This window comes from Eumetopias jubatus, unplaced genomic scaffold, assembly GCF_037043125.1.
Source record: "Eumetopias jubatus isolate StellerSeaLion01/CBP00866 unplaced genomic scaffold, mEumJub1_p1.0 scaffold_15, whole genome shotgun sequence".
NCBI lineage: Eukaryota > Metazoa > Chordata > Mammalia > Carnivora > Otariidae > Eumetopias > Eumetopias jubatus.
This window is the reverse complement of record NW_028274821.1, coordinates 83,140,322-83,165,194: the sequence shown is the minus strand read 5'-3', so window position 1 is coordinate 83,165,194 and position 24,873 is coordinate 83,140,322. Positions and strand designations below refer to the sequence as shown.

The window sequence follows — 24,873 nt, the reverse complement described above, 5'->3', positions numbered from 1 at the left end:
TTCTCCCAGGGAGGAGCAAAAAACAATTCTGCCGGTAACTTCTTGCTTTAGCCAGCCACTCCCAGTGTCCATTAGCAATGCAAGTTGCCTTCCCATCACCACGTCTGTCAGTGTTGGCAACCTCATTCTGAAAACTCATGTTATGTCTGAAGATAAAAACGACTTTTTAAAACCTGTTGCAAATGGGAAGATGGTTAACAGCTGAAAGGAGGTTCATCTTTCAAATTTGTGACCATACCATGGAAGCATTTACACTAGCTTTTTATATATATAATATATATTATATAATGTATATTTTTTTTAAAAAAAGATATTACTGGGGGCATCCATTTCCTGTGGACTCTTTGATACTTCAAGCCCTCTTGCATTAGCATTATGAAAAAAAAAAAAGAAAATTTACTTTACTAGGGTAACACGTTCACTTTCCAGAGGTGATTGGAATTTGGACATTTAACTTAAGCTTCAAGCAGCTTTTTATGAGTTTGTAGCAATCCGGTGCAGTAACTGAGCCATTTCCTATTTTAAATGGCTTCTATAGAAAATTAACAACTCAGTTATTAAACTAGCAGGATCCTACAATGATACATCTAGTGAAAGTAGACTTAATTAACTTATTTATTTCTATTTTATGTTTTGCTGAGAGAAATTTCCATCTCATTCCAGCTGCTTTATTTATCTTTTTCATGGGACTTTGCATGGATTTTTTTTCTTTTTCTTTCTTTTCCTTCTTTATTTCTTCCTTCCTTTCTTTCTTTTACTTTGAAGAGTGGAGTTAGATGTTCTTACCATAGAATTTTACAGGGTTATATACTAGCTTTCTTTACTGCATTATATGTAGGAGTGTGGTGCAGTGCTTTTATCTGTAGCATTGAAATTTTTTTTAATTTTCCATTTTTCAAGAATAGTTTCTGCTTTGTTAATATTTATACACAGGCTACTTGTTGAAGTAAGTAATTAAATATATAACCAAGTGCCTAAGTCTTTCAGCTGATGTACTAGATATTAAATTCTCCTAAGTTATGCAGAATCGTTTTTACAATTTTGATAAATTATGCACTAATGTAATGGCAGTTTTTTAAAATGCAGATTTAAGCCTGTACATTATTGAATCTGATGACTTGGCAAAAGAATCAGGTGCTTTCAGCTTTCTTAAGAAAACCCTGTATGTAGCGTTTGCACTGACTAACAAGATGGTATTGCTGGTTTTTTTTTTTTTTTTAATTTAAACTAATTAATTTGGATGTTCATTGCAATATCTCGGTTAAATATTGTTTATTGTTACTTCACGTTGGGGTTTAATTTTCCTTGTTTTCTGACTGTTAGGTTGATAAGACTATGAACCATGTAATAATAGAACATTGGCTAACCTTTATTCATACTTAAAAACACGAATAATTTCTGCCCTGCTAAATGTGACTGAAAAGTGTTTGGACCTGGCATCTGGAAGTATGCAGTATGTTCAACCAGCCATGCCCCAGATTTGTGGGAGGTATTTTACTGAAACCTAAATTTCAGTCAACATTTGGAAACAAAAGCTGGGCATTCCTTTCTGGTGATCTTACCTATAGTTTGTCTCTTTGTTTTCCCCCCGGTTTCTTTGAGATTAGTTTGACTTTTATTATTATTTTTTTAATTAACTTCTGTGAAGTTGTTTACTCTGAAAACTGTACTGGAATATTTTAAGCCAAGCTGATCTTTCACCAGGTGTACTGTATGTAAGGGCTTTTCCTGCTAGCAAGATGCTTAAACAGGATCATGTTATTGGTCGTCTGAGCTATTTAGTTGTTTTACAAAACCACAGCATTGTATCAGATAAGATTTTGATAAAAAGTTTTGTGCACATTTCCAGGGGCGGGAGGGTTGACATTTCCCTGAAATTTCTTGATCAGAATGAGTAAATACTGGTGTTTGATACCTGTCTTAATGAACATGCTCATAAGGTGACTGATAAGTTGTAAATATACCTGAGAAACAAAGGGGTAGTTTTGATATTCTGGTGTCAGTATGGAAGATCTTACACATTTATTTAATATTCAAATGTATGAAGATGTTTGTTTGTAGCCTAACAGCACAGTAGCCTTGACTTCGTTTCCTTCGGTTAGTACTGTACCTTTTTGCCATGGCCAGTGGTCCCTCTCCCTACAAAACATTTTATTTATTTCACTCTGTAACCTGAAATGAATAGGAACAAGAGTTTTAAACCATGTTACATTAACTTATTTCTGACATTATAAATTAGCCTAGGATATTACAGGAACATGATTATTATATAATTTATATCAGAACCCTTCTATAAATATGCGCTTATTACATTTAAAATGCTTCCAATGTACTTTATTTGCTGTTTGTATTTCCAAAAAGGATATGCAAACCAGTATGTCTATTTCATGGATATTTAAATAGTGAGATCTTCCATGTTGAAGGTAATGTATTTTTTTTTAAGATTTTAAAATTGCTATTTTGTTACAAAATAGAGACCTATTAACAGTTTGAGAGCTCCTTATGTGCCCTCAGGGAAAGAACCCTCTGTGCAACAGAACTACGCAAAACATCTTCAGCACGTTCTGAGGGTGAATATATACTACATAAATTGATCTTGTGTATTTAACCTTATCTTTTTAATTTTAAAATTGAAATTTTGAAACTTGGTTGTGCTCTGCTGGAGGGGTTTGGGATAAACTGCTTAGGTGTTTGCCTACTTGTCCAGTGAAATTACCTTTGCATCAGTGTATGTATATACCTGCCAATCTTATTGGTATGTCTCAGAACATTTATATTAAAATAATGCTTGTCTTGCAGCAGGTGATCCCATAAAACAGTAACTCCCTGTTCTTAAAAGCTTACTCTCGTTCTCACTAACAACATAGGAATTGTTTCTGTGTTGGGATTATTCTGTATTGCATCGTTTATCTGTGTAGTGACCATCTTCTGTTTCTCATGGTGGGTTTCACGTAAGGAAAGACATTGGTTCTCTGCCCCTTTAGAAGAAAGAGCAATTTTTCTGATCCTTCTTCAAAAAGTTACTCCCTGATGTCATGGAGGAAAAAATACATATATAAATCAGACCGAGAATGTGACTTTTTAAAATTGGGTGCATTCCCTGTCATTTGGCCCTTTTACCAACATGTTGTGATGTACATATGTTTGAAATCAGTATATAAGGCAATAGGAGAGGAAAGGTTGTAATGCTGGTAATTAAACTGCATATGGTGCCTGTGGTCTAATTAGAAAAAGTAGTCTGAGGTCTGGAAAGTGGGAAAATGGTGGGGCGTTTGTTTTACTTTTTGTGTTTGTTTTTCCATTTCTAAGTCCCACTCTGAAGGCTGTGTGCCTCATTCAGGTTCTGTGAATGTAGCCTCAGTAGGTCTCTTTTGTAGTGTCCAGGTCATTTTCTAAAACCTGAGAAAGTGATGTATGTATTTTGTTTAGTTGGTACCTGAGCAGAGCAGATTCCCTTGCCTTTCCTGCCATGACTTCCTTTCGGTACCATCTGATAAGCCAGCGTCATGCATGGAGTTTGTGTGTGAGAATTTTCAAGAGAAGGTAGTACTTCACAGGGTCAGTGGCACTGATTTTTTTCCTAACAGTTATTTACTCTCACAAGAGAATAAAAGAAACCTCACCTCCTATACGAGAACTGAAATACCCTATTCGTATGGATCTAGTCACTTTCACTCAAATTTCGAGTTGATTCAAAGTATATAAAGCACATCCCAGTTTTACATGCTGCCTTGAGAAAATCACAGGATGCACAGCAATTTCTAGGAATTTAAAATGGGATCATTTAAACATTTGAAAACATTATTCTAAAAACCATCTAGCTTGCTCTTGCATTTTAGATGTTAAAGCCCATGTTGTTTGGTTGACAGGGGTGGAATTGTAATGATCAGGTTCAGCATGTGATTTTAACTTTGAATCTGAATATTTCTTCCCTAGCTTCTCTGTGTCGTTTTCTGAGCAGACTGTCACCAGTATTGGTAACTGAGCAGTTAAAGGGAAAAGTTGCATTGCAACTATGTATTAGTTTCCTGGGAGAACTTTCCTTGTGTTTTAGTGATTGAAGAGTATTGATGGGATCACTTACTGTAACTCCTTCATAAGAACCCCTTCTGCAAGCAGAACACAAATGAACATGCTCAAGGAGTATCCCATTTTCTGGATAAATTGAATACATTTGCTAGTTATTCCTTCATACTAGCAGTTTCTTTGTATCCCTTTGCTGGCAAGGGAATACAAGGAGTCAAGGCCACTGATGAGAACACCCCACATTTGAGTGGAGTCTTATTTCTACTCCAAGAGCAGTTATCTCCCCAAATCCGAAATTGGCAACTTTTTTCTTTTTTTAAATAAAATTTTAAAAATATCCTCAAACCAGTGGAACATAGACACTGGCTGCACTTAGTACTGCCAAAAGCCAAGGTCATTTGCATATATTCCATCAATCTGTCGAGAATTAGGCCTCACTTTATAACCCAAGGCATGGAAGTGCATGCATTCTCTTAGCTGGGCAAACAATTATACTGTAGTTGTGATACAACACATGTGGCTTCTCTTTGTACCGCACATCCCCACTGTACAGCCACTGGGAGTATCGTGGTTCGCTTGCAGCAACTGCTGTCTGCATTTATACTGTTTATTGCATATTCTTTTCCCTGGAAGTGAAAGAGAAATGTTTTTCTTGTTGCATTGATTACATTTTATAAATTTGCTTAGCTGGAAAGTTTGGGAAAAGAGGCCTGTTTGTCAATTGTACAACCGATTGTGAAGCTCTAGTGTGAATATTTTTACGTCTGTATTAGACATTTTCTTTGCAAATCTATTGTTCGATTGAAATGTAAATGAAATTAAAGATGGTGTACACCCATCATGTAAAAAGCAGGCACCATCTCTAAGATGGATTTAATGCTCATTTTTAAGGCATATACTCAGCTTCTATTTAAAACTATAATTTAAAATAATTCTGTACAATGAAATGGGGAATATATATGGGAATAAATTCTATTCCATTTATTTCAATTTGAATTTCCAAATTGTAATGTTTCCCTTTGTGCTATAGGAATAGGATTAAATGGGGGAAGGCTAGGGTTTATAAGGCCTGTATATGGGGGGAGGGCAGAGATGGAACAATGAGGGTTGTGATGATAGTGAATAGCGAAGAGTGAATTCTGTGTGTTTTTGCTGTAGCACTGAAGTGAAGAGATATTAGCTTTGGCTGTTCACAGAATAGAGCATCATGATTTTCAGTGTTTGAGAGAAAATTGATGGAAAAAGTTTGCAGTACTTGACATGTATTTGCATGCACAAAATAAAATTATTTGTCCACCTTAAAAGTTGTTTTAGTGTCAATATTAAGTTCATGGTGCATTTTAGTTATATTGATACCCTTGGTATACTTTTTGGCTTAAATAAGCTACCAGGATACTCCTTGAGATTTAAATAATCACCTGCCTTGGGGCGCCTGGCTGGCTTAGTAGAGCATGGGACTCTTGATCTTGGGGTTGTGAGTTCGAGTCCCACATTGGGGGGGGTTGTACTTAAAAACCTTTTTTTTAAAGATTTATTTATTATTTGAGAGGGAGGGGCAGAGGGAGAGAATCTCAGACTCCCCACTGAGAGTGGAGCCCCATGCAGGGCTCAGTCTCACAACCCATGAGATCATGACCTGAGTCGAAACCAAGAGTCAGGTACTTAACCGACTAAGCCACCCAGGCACCCCTAAAATTAAAAATCTTTAAAATAAACAAATAAATAATCACCTACGTCATGCATACATGCCTGGGAAGGATCTGAAAGAATGAATAGACCAGGGAGGTTGAAATATTTTGTAATCCAATCAGTCAACTCAATTATTCAAATACAGATAAAGTACTTTCTATATGGCAGATGAGGACATAGATAATACTAGCAGTTCACAATCTAGGGGAGGAATGAAATAGGACAAGCTCATAACTAATGTGTCATAGAAGTACAAAGACACTTCTGTGGAACCTCAGAATACGAACAGATAATGAATGGTCTGAGTGGATCGAAACACCATTTTCACTGGGCCCTGACTAGTTGTACTCATTCACTCAGCTAATACATTTTAAGCCCCAGTGTGTGCTGGTCATTAAGGTTAAACGTCAATAAAACACGAACTCTTCCTCTGGAAGTTCATAGTGTGGAAACCGGGAAAGACAAATCTGAATCAGCAGCTCAGGGAGCTATGTTTTAATGTAGGCTGTATGGAGACTTGAGAAAGGAAACTATGGGGTAGTGGTGGTGAGCCAGGGGAGATGCTTTGAGAAATGATCCCAGGCTAGACTTTGTAGGCTGCATAATATGTCACCAGGTAGAGAGAGGGGAACACCTACTCTACCTTCACAACAACCCACTCTGTATCTTAGTCCTTCACTGTAGATCTTATGATCCCTATTTTGTATCTGAGATGTTAAGTAACTTACCCAAGACCACCTAGCTAGAAAGTAGCGGAGTTCGAATTCAGGACTCAAGTCTGTTCTACCTCCCGAAGGTAGTGATTGATGGTGGGGGTTGGAACTGTTTTAGCCGTATTACAGTGGAAGGAGTGTTTAAGGAATAGCTTAACTAACTCTTAGAGCACTTACCATATTCCAGACACAGTTCCAAGTGCTATAGATAGGTATATTAAAATCTAGGACCATTACTGTCACCATTTTACAGATGAGAAAACCAAGGCAGACACCTTAGCAAATTTGCCTGAATTCACATGGCTGGATGAGGTAGATAGGGATCTCTATGAAGGACATTGAATATCATAATAAAAAAACTTAGGGAGTCTTGGAAGTTAGAGGATCTGAACAATCTGGGGTTTAAGACATCATTTTGGTAGTAGAGTGAGGTGAAGCTGGAGATAGACCAGCAGGGAAGCCAGGTCAGCAATCTAGGTAAGAAGTGTTCAGAGCGTGGCCCAGCAGGGATGGAGAGAGGGAGAGACAGGTGGATTTGAGAAGCAGGAGAGAGCAATTGACCGGATTTGTTGTAGAGAGACGATACTAGGCATCTACACATGACAGTGGATCAGATTTGGCTTAGAGTCCCAGACCTCACTGCTGAGAAGAGAGCCATATTTGTGAGACGTGTAATATTGTGTAAGCCCTGGAGTGACGACATAGATCAGGAAGAAGAGGAAAAACCAGGGATAGTGGATCCAAGCAAGAGAGGAAACTTAAGGAAATGAAAGTCCAGGAAGATTTTATCTCCTTTAATGTACCTATTGGAGTAATGAGCATGCACCGTGACAAAGAGGACGGTAAAAACCTTAATTGAAAGTTCCACAGTGCAGTGGTTCCAAACTTACTTGCATGGTGCAATCACCTAGGCATCTTTTATAAAAATTCCAAAGCCCAGAACATCCCCCAGACGGATTAAATCACAATCTCTGGGGGTGGGACCAAGGCATCTGTACTTGTAAAGCTCCCGAGTGCTTCCAATGTGCAAAAAATTGGGGAACCACTGCTGTAATGAATGAAAATGGATTTGGGACCTGTCTTAGCCGAGGTATTGAATAACATCCGTTAGCAAATGTTCAGGCCCGTATGGTTCTCGGAGACATTCAGCAGATATCTTTATGAGAATCTACTACGTACCAGGCCTAAAGGATACAGGAGTGAGCTAGTCCCTAACTTCATGAAACTTACATTACAGTTGGAGGCACAGACAAAAAACAAATGAAAGGTGAATTTAGATCATGAGGAGTAATACAACCAGAATGAATATAATACAACCAGCTGATGAGATATTGTAAGGTGGGAGTGGTAATTCTCAGGACTGTGGACAGTTTTAGGCAGGGCAGGCTGCCCAACATCCCTGTCTGGATCCCTGATAAACATCTCAAACTTAACATGTCAAAGACGGACTGTCTGGGATTCCTCCACTCCCCAAACTACACCCCCAGTCTCTCCCCCCTCCCCCGTTTCAGTTACTTCTCCCTAGATCACTGTCCCTCCCACTTAGTCCAGCAACAAATCCTGCCAGTTCTACCTTCAAAATATATTCAGAATTTGACCCCTTCTCACCACCTAGGTCTGAGCCACAATTATCTGTCACCTGAATTAGCCTGAATGGCCTCCTGTTCTCTTTGCTTCTGCCCTTGCCTCCCTTCAAGCAGCTAGAGTGATCCCTTTAAAGTGTGAAGTCTGATCATTTCACTCCTGTGCTCAAAACCCTTCAAATGCATCACCATCAGAGTGAAAGCCAAAGCCTCTTCTCTGGTTTTTTGCTATGGCCGCACTGCCCACTTAGGTGCTTACCACGCCAGGCATGCTTCCATCATAGGGCTTTTCTGCTTGTTAAGGATAAAGGCTTCCCCCACCCTCACTGGATATCTTCATGATGAGATATTCCTTTTCTTAAGGTTTTTACTCAGAAGTCAACCTCAGTGAAAACTGGATGGAGAGCCATGGCAGGGGATGGGGTACCATCCCCCTTAACCCAAGGAACTGGATGAGTTCAACTGGGGTTTTTTTTCTTTTAAACTTTATATTCTGAAGTAATTATAGATTCACAGGAAGTTACAAAAATACTAGAGGACCCATGCACCCTTCACACAGTTTCCCCAATGATAGCATCTTTCATAACTATAGTACAATAGCAAAACCAGGGAATTGACATTTGTAACAATCCACATACCTTATTCAGATGTCATCAGCTTCACATGTACTCATTTGTGTGTGTGTGTGTGTGTGTGTGTGTGTGTGTGTGTGTAGCTCTTAGCACACAGATTTGCAGAACCACCACTACTCCCAAGATAACAGAACTGAAAAAAAAAAAGGTAACAATGTTCACTCAATGATCCCTTATGCTACTCCTTTACATTCATATCCATTCCCCTCCCTTATCTTCATTCATCCCTAAGCCCTGGCAACCACTGATCTATCTCTATCTCTATAACTGTCCTTTTGAGCATGTTGTATAAATGAAATTATACAGGATGTAACCTTTTGAGATTGGCTTTTTTCACTCAGCCTAATTCCCTTGAGATCCAACCAAACTGTCACTGTCACATGTATTAATAGTTTGTTCCTCATTGCTGAGTAGCAAATGTACCATTTTGTTTAAACATTCACCCGTTGAAGAACATTTGGGTTGTTTCAAATTTTTGGCTATTATAAATAAAGTTGCTATGAACATTTGTATACATATTTTTGTGTGGACTAACGTTTTTTTGTTTCTCGTATTTTTTTGAGCAAATAAATTGGTGTATTTGGGCTACCTCTGAAAGAAATGGATAAATTGGACTTATGTAGTCTTAAAAATGGACAAATTCCTTCAAAGTACAATTTACCAAAACAGATACAAAATCAAAAGGAAAATTGGAATAACTCTTGTATTAGTTATCTATTGTCACCTGACAAATTACCCCAAAACCTAGCGGCTTAACGTAACGGCGTCTGTTATCTCACAGTTTCTGTGGGTCAGGAATCTGCGTGTGACTTCACTGGGTCCTGTGCTTCGGGTCTCAGAGGTGTTGGCTGGGGCCTCAGTCATCTCCCTACTCACCTGGGGAAGTGTCTGCTCCCAAGCCTACTTCCTGGATTGTTGGCAGGATTCAGTTCCTCTCCAGCAGTTGGAATGAAGGCCTTCAGTTCCTCGTTGAAGGCTGCCCTCAGTTCCTTGCCACTTGAGCCCCTCACAATCAATATGGTAGTTTGGCTCATCCAAGCAGCAAACAGGAGGAGCCTGAGACGGGGTAGGGGAGGGGGAGAGGGGATGGGTAGAGAGGTGGGGGGCAGGGCGCTATAAAGAACTCACAATCTTTTGTAACCTGATCTTGGAAGTATGATCCCATCTCTTTTGTCATTATTACTTAGAAGCATCATTTGATCCCGACCACAGTCAGGAACTAATATAGCTCCCCAAGATCCCCACCTCCTGTTATTCATGCTCTGTGTAGTCCCCTTCCCCTATGCGTGGACTAGACCTAGTGACCTCCTTATCTGTAGACAGGAGACAGAAACCATACAGGGGAAGTTTAAAACAAAGAATTATTAAGACTTAATAAATGAATGAATATAAGATAAAAGGAAATTCCATATGGGACCCTATGGCTTAGAGGAATCCATATGGGACCCTATCTAAGGAAGGACATACTTGGAAAGAAGCCCTCTTACCAAGACTGTGGTATAGACCTCAGTGCAGAAGGTGAAGTTCATTCAGCCCACCACACAACAGGGAAGTTTGCTGATGTGCCCAGGCTGGAGCTGGTTGCTGGCCAGCAGGAAGCAAGTCTCTGGACCGCAGGTGAGCTACACAGGAACCCATGGAGGTAATGGGCACCAGTGCAGACAGGAAGCCTTCGGGTGACAGTGGTGACAGGAGGTCTTGAGGGCACCAATTTTCATGTTGAGAAGCCCACGGGAAAATTATTGCTAGACCAACCAAAGTTACATACGTATAAAAAGTACAATACATCACATCCAAATTGGGTTTATCTCAGGAATGTAAAGTTAGTTTAGCAGCTGAAAATCAATCCGTGTCATCCACCATATTAACAGAATAAAGGTTACATCTGTTATAAGGTCTCAAAAATTTGCAGAGCTCCATTCTGATTGGCTTACAGAGATGAAAAATATATATGAAATAAGAAAAACTCAAATAGTTCTAAAAAAGAGGAAATTTGGCTCCGTACACTTAAGTGTAAGAAAAGAAAAATGTTACTAAAGCTACGAACACGAAGTTTTCTGATTTTTCTCAAATGCCTTAATCAAAACTCTAAAAAGAAATGTAATTGCTCCTTAAAGACAACCCAACGTCTAAAGAAAATTTCAGTTAACAAAATTAAAGCCCTCAGTAAAGATAACACTTTTAAAACTTAAAGAGAAATGCATCTAAAGTATTACTGATTTTATATTTATTAATACAAGAAGAAAAGGCTGTTTAATTTCTAAATAAGAAAGACATTGAATTGCCACAGACTGGCTCCATACCCCCAAGAAAGAGGGAAGGAAGGGAAGGGGGGGAGGAGAGTGGAGAGAGAAAGGAAAGAAAAAGACTAGTTGTTCCAAACAGTGCTCATACTGCTTAATGTCACCCCAAACTGTCTCTAGACCTTTAATACTTCTATAAGAAAAATTCCAGTCATTTAAGCATCTGACTTTGGCTCAGGTCATGATCTCAGGGTCCTGGGATGGAGCCCCAGCTCTAGCGCCCCGCTGTGGGGCTCTGCACTCACCAGGGAGTCTGCTTGCCCCTCCTCCCTCTTCCTCTACACCCCCCCATGCGTGCTCGCGCTCTCATGAATGAATGAATGAATGAATGAATGAATAAATAAATAAATAAATAAATAAATAAAATCCAAGTGAAATGCCTCGGTGGCAGAGCTGATTAAACCTCCAACTCTTGATTTCCTCTCAGGTCTTGATCTCAAGTTCTTGATCTGAAGGTCACGAGATTGAGCCCCGCCCCTGAGTTGGATTCTGCAATGAGTGCTGAATCTGTTTAAGTTTCTCTCTCCCTCTCCCTCTGCCCCTCCCCACCCCTGTGCTTGCTCGCTCCCGCACTCTCTTTTTCCCTCCCTCCCTCTAAAGTAAATAAATAAATCTTAAAAAAAAAAATCAAAAAACCCAAGCGACAGGGACAAATTTGTTTTAAATTTACAAAAATATTGGTGGGAAACACAGTGGAAGACCAAATCCTGTTTTATGTCTAATTATCATCATCTGGAAAAAGTCTAAGGGTAGAGGAAGTCTTGAAACCCATGCCTCAGGGCATTTAAGAATTTTTATATGAATTTCATTCAGGTAGTTCAAAACTTCAAATATGTTTAATAACAGTTTGCAAATCTTTTGGTTGGATCAAGATTTTCCCTTGATAAAAGGCGAATGCTTTATGTCCACAATAGCCAAACTGTGGAAAGAGCCAAGATGTCCATCGACAGATGAATGGATAAAGAAGAGGTGGTATATATACACAATGGAATATTATGCAGCCATCAAAAGGAATGAGATCTTGCCATTTGCAACGACGTGGATGGAACTGGAGGGTGTTATGCTGAGTGAAATAAGTTAATCAGAGAAAGACATGTATCATATGACTTCAGTGATATGAGGAATTCTTAATCTCAGAAAACAAACTGAGGGTTGCTGGAGTGGTGGGGGGTGGCAGGGATGGGGTGGCTGGGTGATAGACATTGGGTAGGGTATGTGCTACGGTGAGCGCTGTGAATTGTACAAGACTGATGAATCACAGATCTGTACTTCTGAAACAAATAATGCAATATATGTTAAGAAAAAAAAAAGAAGAAGATAGCAGGAGGGGAAGAATGAAGGGGAGTAAGTCGGAGGGGGAGACGAACCATGAGAGACGATGGACTCTGAAAAACAAACTGAGGGTTCTAGAGGGGAGGGGGGTGGGGGGATGGGTTAGCCTGGTGATGGGTATTAAAGAGGGCACGTTCTGCCTGGAGCACCGGGTGTTTTGCCCAAACAATGAATCATGGAACACTACATCCAAAACTAATGATGGAATGTATGGTGATTAACATCACAATAAAAAATTATTAAAAAAAGGCGAATGCTTTAATAGTCACAAAACAGCTATGGATTTTGGTCCTCCCGCTAAGAAATACTTTCAGTATGCTCTATGGATAAGCAAACAAAAAGCTTACAAGTAAAACACTTTAAGAACTATAAGCTACACATGGTACTCCCATTAAACAGAAATGTCATTATCCACACCAGCCCCAAATTCTGCTACGCTGAGCAGTCCTGGAGAATATTGTTAGGTAACTAACTCATATATGCAGTCACTCCTAACGGATGCAAACTATATTCCCAACAAGGATACCACTAGATATAACCCTCCATCATATACAACCAGGAGAGTGAATATATTAAAAGAATGAAATGAAAATCAGCCTTAAAACTGTACCAGAAGGGACAATTTCAGGTAGTATTAACTACAAAAAAAATTATTATTATTATTATTATTATTATTATTTTTTGAGAGAGAGAGAAAGCACAAGCAGGGTAGGGAGGGGCAGAGGGAGAGGGAGGGAGACTCCCAAGCAGGCTCTATGCCTAGCCCAGAGCCGGACATGGGGTTGATCCCACGACACTGAGATTATGACCCAAGCCATAATCAAGAGTCAGATGCTTAACTGACTGAGCCACCCAGGTGCCCCCCCCAAAATTACTCTTAAACTCTAGAATATACACAAAGTTATATACAAAAAGTCTCTCTTCCAGGCCTGACTTGCCTCTATCCCTTGAAGATAACTATTCTATTTCTTACAAATTTTTTAATGCTTTTCTTTATGCAAATATAAGCAAGTAACATTTTTTGGGTTTTTTAAAAAATATTTTATTTATTTAATTGACAGGGAGAGAGCGAGAGACAGCGAGAGAGGGAACACAAGCAGGGGGAGTGGGAGAGGGAGAAGCAGGCTTCCCGCCGAGCAGGGAGTCCGATGTGGGACTCGATCCCAGGACCCTGGGACCATGACCTGAGCCGAAGGCAGTCGCCCAACCAAGTGAGCCACCCAGGCGCCCCTAGGGGTTTTTTTTTTAATGCAAAAGGCAGGAAATTAATACATAATGTTCTCCACCACCTTGCTTTTTTTTTTTTTTTAAACTAAATACTATGTTCATGCAAGTGTATTGATAAGATGAACTTCCAGGAGTGGAATTTCTGGGCTAAAAAAAAATATTAAATTTTTAAAAGTATTTTTTTATAATTTATTGATACTCTTCTACCGTTCAAACAGCAAATATCTAATTAACAAGGTATTTATATATTTTTTATACTACTGAATATATTGAGTCAGATTCTTCTGAGAACTTTAGCCAGTCATTCGCTGTTCCGTAAGTTCTTTTTTTTAAATTAACGTATAGTGTATTATTAGTTTCAGATGTAGAGAGTTCAGTGATTCATCAGTCTTATGTAATACCCAGTGCTCATTATATCACGTGCCTTCCTTAATGTCCATCACCCAGTGACCCCATCTCCACACCCACCTCCCCTCCAGCCACCCTCAGTTTTTTCCTATGATTAAGAGTAAAGGTATATATTTTTGCTTTATTGACCAGTATTTCTCATCTATGAAAGTTGTATCAATTTACACCTCACCAGCAATGCATTCCCCACAGTCTTGCTGTGATCAAACTTTCTGATTTTTAACAATCTGAATGGTGGAAAATGGTATCTGAGAGGATTTTTTCTTTTGGAGATGAGAACCAGGAAAGCATAAAAGCAAGCTGTAGAAAGCAAGCTTGAATATACAGGGGAGACAGGAGGTAATTGCAGGAAGAGTCCTTTACCAGGCTGGAGGAGTGGGATCCACTGCATCAGTGATTCATTTAATAGGTACAGATGCAGGAGGTTGTTGGTGCGTTTTGAAGGTGGACATGAGTGTAAGTCTCTTTTGATTGCTTCTGCTTGTTCTGTTTTGTTTGTTTTAAGGAGTCCTCAGCTCCTGACTGCTTCTGTTTTTCAGGTGAAATAAGAACCAAGGTCATAAACTGAGCCAGGAGAGCGGAGAGAGCGTTGAGTATTTGAGAAAAGAGATGTGAATTGCTCCTCTTAGTGAATGGGAGGGTAACCTGCCCAGGGAAACAAGGATCTTTGGGTAGCACTGAGGATTACAGCCTTAGAGTGAATTTTTTTTTATTAAAGATTTTATTTATTTGAGAGAGCGAGAGAGCGCAAGCAGGGGGAGCTGCAGAGGGAGAGGGAGAAGCAAACAGAGGGAGAAGGAGAAGCAGGCTCCCTGCTACGCAGGGGCTGGATCCCAGGACGCTGGGATCATGACCTGAGCCAAAGGTAATTGTTTAATCAAAGGAGCCACCCAGGCGCCCCCAAAGTGAATTTTGAAGGACAAAGCACCACCAGGGATGAAGAAGATCCTTGCTTCAGGGAGGTGTCAGAAAAACAGAATTAAAAGCAAATGCATTCACCTAGCATTCATTTAACAGATATTTATGGGGAATCTGCCTTGCAGAGGCTTTGTTGCTGGGTGCTGGCTTGTCACTTAAGGCAGATCACAAGCATCCTCCAGTTGGCTGGCTGTTCAACACACAAATCTGATTAAGGTAAGATTATTCACTCTGCGAACAAAAATACAAAAGTCACCACCGGATCTCCATAGGATGAGTTGTTCTTAAATTTGGGGAGGGGAGTTCTCATTTTTTAAAAAATATTTAAATATTTTATTTTATTTATTTATTTGACAGAGAGAGGGAACACAGGCAGGGGGAGTGGGAGAGGGAGAAGCAGGCTTTCCGCTGAGCAGGGAGCCCGATGCGGGGTCCTGACCCCAGTACCTGACCTGAGCAAAGGCCGACGCTTAACGACTGAGCCACCCAGGCGCCCCAGGGGAGTTCTCACTCTTGAGAGCCTGAACCAACAGCTTCTTAGGAAAATGCGCACGTATACCAATTTGCAGACAATTTCAGGTGGTCGTAGTGGTCGTAGGACCACAAGTTGAGGATCTCTTCCTCAAATTAGGAGCCCTATTTTAGAGTGTATTGTTTTAGGGTATTTTGGATGATTCAATTTGCACAAAGCTTTCTATGAATTACTTCATGGTTGTGTATTGGACACCTTAATAAGGACTCAATTTGAAATTTAGGTTTAAAAAAATGTTGCAAAAGTAACATGGAATTCTCCTATATTCTTCACCCAGAGTAGTCAAAGGTTAACATCTTATATAACCATAGTACAATTATCAAAACTGCTGATACACTATTATTGTTAGTAGACCTTATTTCATCAGTTGTGCTGTTCATGTCCTTTTTCTGTTCCAGGACCCAATTCAGAAATTCACACAGCGTTATCGGGGACCTGGCTTCTTCTTCTTTTTTTTAATGCAAGTCTGTGTGTTTTTGGGCAAAACAGTTAATGTCTCTGAGTCTGTCTTATGGGCCGCGATGTGATTAAGAACCAATAAGAAACACAGGTGGAACGGTTTCAGAAACTTCAAAGATAACCAAACTTTTATTATTAAAAACTAGGTACGTACAGGATAACTTTTCGTTTAAATTAAAACAAAGCCAACTGAAGAGTACTACTGCCGTCGAGGTGTTTTGTCCCAAAGAAGGACCCGTAGCATTCCCCTCAGCCGCCGGGGGAGGCTGCCCCTAATTGGGCAGCGTGCGTCTGCCCGACCGCAGGAAGGCCGCCTCATTGGTCCGCGCAGTCGGGACTCCGGCGGCTTTTCTCTTAGTGCTCAAGGCGCCGACCCACTTCTCTTCCTCCTCCCGAGCGCACCCTTCCTTCCGAAGTGTCCGGAGCTGCCAGCCGGAAAGGATCCGGACTGAGCTAGACGGGGTAACTGCACTGAGGTCAGTCGGGAAGAAGGGGCGGGCATGGAATACAGGTGGGAGGTGATGTCTGCGCGCCCCCTCGACCCCTACGGCCGCCGCGATTTCCCTGCCCCGCCTCCTCCTCTGGTCCCACCTCCCTCGGGTTCCCCCCAACGGTTCCGCGCGCCCCTCCGCCACCCTTCCGCTGGCCCCGCCCTCACCGCCCCTCCGCGACCCCGCCTCCTCCACCAGCCCTTCCGCTTTTCCCAGCCCCCCTCCTCCCCTTCAGAGGCCCCGCCCTCTCCGCCGGCCCCGCCTCCTTCAGGCCGCTCCACTGGCCCCGCCCTAGCCGCGTCCTCCTCAGAGGCCCCGCCCTCACCGAGTACACCCCTGCCCAGTCTCTGCCCTCCCTGCACCGCCCGGGCCGCTCCATGCCTCTTTAAGTTTGGTTCTGGCCCCCCGCGGCCCTCACCCCCCGGTATCTGCATGTTTCTTTCGATCAGCCCTGCCTTCTGTGCAGCTTCTCTGACTACTAGAGTCTCGCATTTCCCGCACCGACCTTGCCTGTCTCCGTATGTGCTTAGTGAATGGTGCGAAGGCCTTGTGCTGGACCTTGGAGGTCCCTGCTTTCAGGAACCCCTTGCCCCTTGGGAGAGCCACTTTGTAACGGAGTTTCACAGGCCCGGTGATAAGTGTTTAATGAAGGAAGCATAGTATTACGATGCTTAGGGGAGGGACTAGAGTTGGCACCCTTCCTCCTGGAAGGGCAAGCTAGCCTCTGAGGAGCTAAGCTGTACCTTTCTCCCCAAGTGCCCTTGGTTTCTTCTGATGCAGTCTTGGCTCTAACCATTGCCCTTTAAACTCTTGGGAATCAGTAAGATCTTGTCAGGGGCCCTTCTTCTAACCAAAGTTGGTAGGGCTTTCAGAGCCCATCCATCCTCACCGCACAGTGTGCGTTAGGGGCAGTTGGAGGCAAGGGACACATGAGTGATTGATTTAAACAAAGAGTGACTCAGCATAATACTCTTGATGCTGCTTTTTGGAGTTTTTTCTGAGGATTATTACCCAATTTTCAATTACCCAGCAGTCGTAGTTGATAGGAAAACCTAAAAGTATGTGTAGGTAAAACCTCCAGTCAGTAAGTAGATTGCTCCAAGCCAACAGGCTAGTGCGGGGTATGGTATACGAAAGACAGTGACTCACGCCTTCGGTGTCTTGGAGTCAGGCACCCTGGGGCCTGGTCCCAGCTCCGCCATTCGCTGTAAAGCTTGGCAAAGAAACTTCCCTTATCTGAGCTTCAATTTTACCTTTGACAAAAAGAGCGTGATTGACCCTGTCACCCAGGATGATGGTATGGATTTGTTGAGATCCTGCTTATGCAAAAAATCACTTTTCGGGTCTTGTAAATAGTAGGATCTCAGCATAAGTGAGCCCCTAGTCCATGTCTGTCTGGTTCACACCAACAAAGAGCCTGATCCGTTGCCTCTCTTAGGCACCATGACGACCCTGGATGATAAGTTGCTGGGGGAGAAGCTGCAGTACTACTACAGCAGCAGTGAGGGCGAGGACAGCGACCGTGAGGGCAAGGACGGCGGCGGGGCTGCACTGGCCCGTAGTTCGACGCCTGCAGATGCTGAGTTGGCAGGCGAAGGCATCTCAATTAACACAGGTACTGGGAATCCCTGAGCTCTGGGATCAGGTTTAACAAATGTCCGTTAAATATGTATCAGTCAGAAGTCTCCTGATCACTTCTAATTCCAGTCTCACTTCCAGAGATAGCCTCGTGTCATCATGTCCCTCTGCGTGCTTCTAGCCATTTCAGTGCACAAAGCCAGCAGGCATGCACAGCATACGTAGACTGTGAACACACACGCAGTTAACACAGACGGACTTGCTTTTGAATCCGGCTTCTCAAATTAATAGTGGTTTGATATCACAGAAGTCATAGGTATGCATGTAGTACATGGTAGTATACTCTGTGGTAGTATAAACTCCTAGAAATGGCATGTTTGTACTTTTACATTTTCATATTTCCAAATTGTGGCAATTGAGGTGGTGCTGTTTTATATGTAACCCGTGGTATTTTCCCCATACACTTGCCCTCCTGCTGTGTTATCAGAGATCCCTGGGATCTCTGCTTCCTGGTGGATGACAAGTGGTAACTCATTGTAGTTTTATTTTCTATCTTTTTCAAGAGGGATGTTGAGCCTCTTTAACTTTAAGAGATATTTTCATATCCTTTACTCATTTTTAAAATTTGGTGGTTGGTCTTTTTCTCTTTAGGCAGCTATATAGTAAGGAAACTCATCTGTGTTATGAGCTGTAACTATTTCTACCAATTTGTTGTTTGTCTTTTGACTTTATGTTCTTTTCCTGGCGTAAAACTTTTATTTTTCTGTGTCTGAAAGCATTATTTAATACTTTCTTACTTTTTTTTCTTATTGAAAGGGTCTTCACTCAGGATTATAAAAAGGTTCTCCCATACTTTTTCTTGGTATGTTCATGATTTTTTTCTGTCTTTTTTTTTTTTTACACTTAAATATTGATTCATCTGGAATTCATTTTGGTGCAAGGTATGTGGTAGGGCTCCCTTTTTGTCTTCATATTGCTACCCAGTGGTTTCAACACCATTTAGTGAATAAACTTTCTTTTTTCTATTGCTTTGAAATGTCAGTTTTATCATGTACTGAATTCCTGCCTATATTTGTGTCTTTTATTGTGCTATATCACACTGTTTTTAATTACTGTATTACAGGTTTCAGTATCTGGTGGGGCTGGTTTCCCCTCAATACTCTTCTGTGTCACCATTTTCCCAACTTTTTTTTTAAAGTAGGCTCTGTGCCCAGTGTGGGGCTTGAACTCACAACCCCAAGGTCAAGAGTCACATGCTCTACTGACTGAGCCAGCCAGGTGCCCCTTAACTTTTGCTTTCTTCTTTTTCCAAAACAAATTTAGGAGCATGCATACAGGGGAATGCATTAAATACAGAGATTAATTTAGGGTTAATTGGCGCCCTTGTGATATTGGGCCTTCCTGGTCAGGAATATGGTATTGCTTTTCCATTTAATCAGATCCTTCTTTGTGTTTCTTGGTAGAATTTTAAAGGTTTTTTTTTTTTTAAGATTTTTATTTATTTGACAGAGAGACACAGCAAGAGAGGGAACACCAGCAGGGGGAGTGGGAGAGGGAGAAGCAGGCTTCCCGCGGAGCAGGGAGCCCGCTGCGGGGCTCGATCCCAGGACCCTGGGTTCATGACCTGACCCAAAGGCAGATGCCTAATGACTGAGCCACCCAGGTGCCCCATCTTCATGTAGATTTTTATATTTTTTTCCTGTGGTAACAGATGACCTCCAAACGTCAGTGGCTTGTGATAGTAAAGGTGTATTCCTCAAAGCTGCTTGTGTGGGTCAGCAGCAGCCCTGCCTCTTCTTCATATATCCTGTCATTCTAGCGACAGGGTTGAAGGAGCAACCCCTGATTGGGACATGCCTTTTCATGACCAAGTCTAGCGAGCAAGAGAGGACTGTTGGAAACAATGGCTCGTAAATCTTTTGCTCAGAATTCATTGGCCAAAGCAAGTCACGTGGCCAAGCCCAACATCAGTGAGCCAGGGATGCATATACCCATCCCATAAAAGGTCCTACAAAACACATGGCAGGGATATATAGCATGGAGCAGCGAGGCTTGGGGGTAACTTGAATAACAGAACAACCTGCCACAATCTTATAAAAATCCATATAATACAGGGGCACCTGGGTGGCTCAGTTGTTAAGCCTCTGCCTTTGGCTCAGGTCATGATCCCAGGGTCCTGGGATCGAGCCCCGTATCGGGCTCCCTGCTCCACAGGAAGCCTGCTTCTCCCTCTCCCACTCCCCCTGCTGGTGTTCCCTCTCTCGCTGTGTCTCTCTCTGTCAAATAAATAAATAAAATCTAAAAAAAAAAATCCAGATAATACGGAATGTATGAATGTAGAATGGAAAAAGTAGCGGTTCTGTCTCATTAGTTCCCTTGGATCCCCCTACCTAGAGACAGCCTCTGTTAACTGTTGGCATTTCCTTCTAGTCCTTTTTCTGTGAACATACAAAGGTACATGTGCATAAGCAGATATCCATACATATATATACATACACATAACAATTTCTTTTCTAAAGAATGGATGATCGTCCCACGATACTGTTTTTCATTTTGCTCTTTTTTTTTTTTTTGACCTAATATATTTGAACATCTTTCATGGCAAGAAACATATAGCTACTTCATTCTTTGTATGAGTTGCTTTATTTTCTTTTGAGTAGATGAATCACGATTTATTTAGTGCCCCTCCTGATGTTGGGCCTTAGCTTGTCCATTTAATTATGGAGAGCCACGCCGCAGCGGACGTCACTGTGTGGGGGCCACGTGAGCCTGTGTGCTCTGTGTCCCTGTGCAGCCGATGGAGCAGGCTCTAGCCGGATGTGAGCTGGCCCGTAATCCTCTCCCCACTCTCCTCGGTCACCTCCACGTTCACCCCCCGCTCAGGTCCAAAAGGGGTGATAAATGACTGGCGCCGCTTCAAACAGCTGGAGACAGAGCAGAGGGAAGAGCAGTGCCGGGAGATGGAAAGGCTAGTCAAGAAGCTGTCAATGACCTGCAGGTCCCATCTGGATGAAGAGGAGGAGCAACACAAGCAGAAGGACCTCCAGGAGAAGATCAGTGGGAAGGTAATTGGCAGCCCCCGGGCTTTTCTCAGTGTGGCCACCGGCTTCCCGTGGGGCTGTGTCTTCTGTTCCGAGTCCGGTTTGTCACGAGTTAGGTGAGGTCAGCATCTCTACCTCACAGTGCTCTCTGGGTGCAAAGCCCAGTGCAGTGCCTGGCCCATTGACAGTGCTCAGTAAATGGGAGTTTTCTGTCCTTTATTGAGGCCTTACCTTGGGCCAGGAATAACCCTCTGAGGTTGGTGGCGTTATCCCTGTTTTACCGACAATGAAACAGATGCTTCGAGAGGAGAGGGGCCTTGGTTCAGGGCATGCCACCAGTAAATGCTAATAGGAAGTAGGCGTCTCAGCCAGATTTTTTTGCTCTTTCTGTGATTCTGCTCTGTTTCACCTGAGGCCTGTTCACGAGAATTTAGCAGAACAAGGCAACACAGTAGAAGCAAATGGGCACTCTGGAAGATATTTGGGACCAGGTCCCTGACTCTCTTATTTCCCCCATATCAAAGGACCATCTAATCCTCCCACGTGCCCTCTGAACATGGATGAATGTCTAGGAGTGCCTGAGATCATTTGGCCATGGCCCAAAGCAGCTCTTGGCTGGTATTTCCAGCCAGGATCAGGGAGCACATAAGAGGATTGAGTGAGGAGTCATTTGTCTGGAGCCTGAGGAGGATTTAGAGGCATGAGACTTTCTGACCATAACGGCTCAGAAAGAGCCACTCTGGCAGACCAAGATAGATGGGAGAGTTGGGAGCTGCGGGGAAGGATGGTGCTGGCCGTGATGCAGAAATGTCCATTCTGATCTACTGTTGTTCCCTGGCCCACGCTCTAATCAGTGCCATAGGAGGCAGTGCTAGGCTCTGTTCCAGGCCAGGAGAAGGAAGATACTTTTGTAACATAAGCTGGCTGCAGGGCAATGTGCCCACTGCTCACAGGGCTTCCTTCTACGGAGATTAGAGCAGCATAATAACAACATATCACATGACCACATGGGGCAGTTGAGAGAAGCTGTCCGTGTCCTGCTGGGTTGTGTGCTTGTGAAACAGGGCTGGAAACTGGCTCAATGCCAGAAACTGGGAAGTTAAGCAAAATATGGCACATTATGTGTAATTCTAAAAAAAAATATTTAGAAACGCGAGGAAATATTTATGATGTAATGATGCCAAGTGGCAAAAGCAGGTTATGGCTTAATTGGTACACCCGACAGCTGCTGTTAAAAAAGCAGAAATGATTTCAGCTTGCGACTGGTAATAAAAAGCAACATCCAGTTTTAGAGAGTGTATGTGACTGTGTGTGTGGGGAGCGTGCAAAGCAAGAATTGCAAGTGTTCTTTTTAAAATTCCTTAATATCCTGTTGTCTTTTTACCAGAATTGACATAGTGGATAAAATAATTAATCCACTGTCAAGACTGACCAAAAGAAACACGCTCATGAAGTGATACTAACCGCCTTTTTGGATGGAGAGGCATCATAATGCGGTAGTTAAAAGATTGGGTTTTAAAAAAATCTAGTTTGAGTCCTGGGCTCGTACCTACGTGAACTGGCGCCAATAATCTCAAGTCCTCGGATCTCATTTGTAAGATGAGGGCAATGAAAGTTCCCTCCCGGTGGGGTTATCCTAAGATTTCTGTGGGCTTTAATGCATACAGAGCACTTGGCAGGGTTCCTCACATCTCATAAGCGTGGGGTGCATACTAACTATAACCGCAGAGTTGTGTTCGTGTTGCGTCTGCTCACTTTGTGGTCGTCCTGCAGATGACTCTGAAGGAGTTTGCCATGATGAATGAGGACCAAGATGACGAAGAGTTCCTCCAGCGCTACCGGAAGCAGAGAATGGAAGAGATGCGGCAGCAGCTTCACAAAGGGCCCCAGTTCAAGCAGGTTTTTGAGATCCCCAGCGGAGAAGGGTTTTTAGACATGATTGATAAAGAGCAGAAAAGCACCCTCATCATGGTCCATATTTATGAGGATGGCATTCCGGGGACCGAAGCCATGAATGGCTGCATGATTTGCCTTGCTGCCGAGTACCCAGCCGTCAAATTCTGCCGGGTGAAGAGCTCGGTTATCGGGGCCAGCAGTCGCTTCACCAGGAACGCCCTCCCTGCACTGCTGATCTACAAGGGGGGTGAATTGATTGGCAATTTTGTTCGTGTCACTGACCAGCTGGGGGAAGATTTCTTTGCTGTGGACCTTGAAGCTTTTCTACAGGAATTTGGATTGCTCCCTGAAAAGGAAGTCTTGGTGCTGACGTCTGTGTGTAACTCTGCCACCTGTCACAGTGAGGATAGTGATTTGGAAATAGATTGAACTGCTAGGCTAATTGCATAGATTTCTCATTGTTTGGGCTGGAAGACACATGTCTGTGTATTTATTTTTGTTCCTTCCTGTGTTGTGTGGGTTTTCAGCTGTTCTTTGTAGTCCCTTTTAGTATATGTAAAGTCAAGAAATTCTTAGATTCAGTTGGAATGCTGAATCACCTTGTGGCTAGCAGTAAAGTGACTTAAAATTGTATAAACAGGAAGCCAGGCTTTTGAAATGTTTACTTAAGATTCTCCAGCATGACATCTCTGTTATTGTTTCTAGTCAGTATTTACATAACATCCTAAAGACAGTGTCCTGGAAATTGTCTCCAGATGATCTCAGAGGTCTCTGCCAGGCCTGGGAGTATAACTCTATAGATAGTGTGTTCTTTGCAACATAAATTGTGTGTCTCCTTCATCAATGATCATAAATTATACTTACTTGTAATCAGATCCATAGTCCTGGAAGGCAGTTACGTTTTTACCCTAGACCCTGTTCTCTACCAGGGTCTTGTTTAAAAGTTCCAGACAATGTGTGTTTGCCCCATCAAGGGGGGTGACCTCTGCTGTTGGAGCCAGTGTCCTGCTCAAGCATTATTAAGTCTTGAATAGGAGGAAAGATTGATGCTGACTACCCTCTTGATGCTGGAAGGCCAGCTTGATTTAGAAATCGGAGCTGATTTGGAGCTGGGAGGCCTTTTTAAAGGAGGATCTTTCAATAAGATACTCCTGCTCATTTCTTTGTCTGTCTTTCTCTTATTTAACAATGTAACTTTTTGTTTTAATGTAGCTTTTTAAAAAGCTTTTTTATTTTTTTTTTTGCATACTGGAAAAGTAATATTTAACAGAGGAACATTTGCCAAAATACAGAAGTGAAAATAAGAAAGTTGGGATAACATCTAATCCTATTGTCTATGATAAAACACTATTAATATTTTGGCATATATCCTTCCATTGTATTTTCTTTGTATATGTAGACATTTGCTTGTGTTTAAACAAAACAATGGGATCATTCTGAACATACTGTTTTATAGTATGGTCAGCTAATATAGATCAAACTTTTTTCATGTTATTATATAATCTACAACATTTTAAAAAATGGTCATTAGTATTTCACTGTGTAGATGGTGCTGTAATTTGCTTGGTGGTTGTCTCTTAAAAGGAAAAACAGCAAAGACTTTTTACTACAGAAGTAATAGGTGTCCATTGTAGAAAATGCAATAAAAATTGTTAAGCTAAAAAAGAGATTTTAAAAGTCTTATTATTCCGCCAACCAAAAATTATCTGCATTATCATCTTTATAGGTATCCTTCTAGTCTTTTCTATTTGTATTCTTATTTATAATAATGATTGTCATTTGAATGTATTTCGCTTGTTTTTTTTACTTAAAACGGTATAATTCTAAGGTCAGGGAAAATGTAATCTGGAATTAAAAGATTAAAATTCATTTTTGCTTTTTCTGGTTATTCAGGAGTGGACTAACTGTAGAAGGGTCTTGAAAATATCTATTGTGATTTGTCAGTAGGAAGAAAGTGCATGGTTTATCTGCTTACAAAGCTCACTGTAGAAAGTGTAGAAGAAGCAGAGACAACTGTTGTCAATGTTCCTGTTTATTTCCCTCAG

General features: G+C 41.8%; 2 protein-coding genes across 5 annotated transcripts in view; both read left to right on the top strand.

Annotated features, from left to right (window-relative positions):
* RC3H2 (ring finger and CCCH-type domains 2) overlaps nucleotides 1–5,330 on the top strand; it is a 49,608-nt gene extending 44,278 nt beyond the window's left edge. For 3 of the 4 annotated variants that reach the window (XM_028107640.2, XM_028107639.2, XM_028107638.2), the window contains one exon: nucleotides 10–5,330. In XM_028107640.2, the coding sequence (XP_027963441.1) occupies nucleotides 10–205 (196 nt within the window). In that variant the 3' untranslated portion in view covers nucleotides 206–5,330. The remainder of the gene's footprint in view (nucleotides 1–9) is intronic. The other variant, XM_028107641.2, reaches the window with a different exon arrangement.
* A 10,803-nt stretch (nucleotides 5,331–16,133) lies between these two features.
* PDCL (phosducin like) lies at nucleotides 16,134–24,493 on the top strand. Its single transcript, XM_028107753.2, has 4 exons — nucleotides 16,134–16,298; nucleotides 17,752–17,928; nucleotides 20,775–20,956; nucleotides 22,706–24,493. Exons 2-4 carry the CDS (start codon nucleotides 17,757–17,759, stop codon nucleotides 23,255–23,257), a joined length of 906 nt encoding a protein of 301 aa, XP_027963554.1. The 5' UTR covers nucleotides 16,134–16,298; nucleotides 17,752–17,756; the 3' UTR covers nucleotides 23,258–24,493.
* The last annotated feature ends 380 nt before the right edge of the window (nucleotides 24,494–24,873 follow it).

What these genes read in the sequence shown, in the direction of transcription:
- PDCL (XM_028107753.2), top strand. Translation starts at nt 17,757, where the DNA reads ATGACGACCCTGGATGATAAGTTGCTGGGGGAGAAGCTGCAGTACTAC. An exon ending in AGGCATCTCAATTAACACAG is followed by an intron (nt 17,929 to 20,774) that starts GTACTGGGAATC and finishes CCCCCCGCTCAG; the next exon opens with GTCCAAAAGGGGTGATAAAT. An exon ending in AGGAGAAGATCAGTGGGAAG is followed by an intron (nt 20,957 to 22,705) that starts GTAATTGGCAGC and finishes GTCGTCCTGCAG; the next exon opens with ATGACTCTGAAGGAGTTTGC.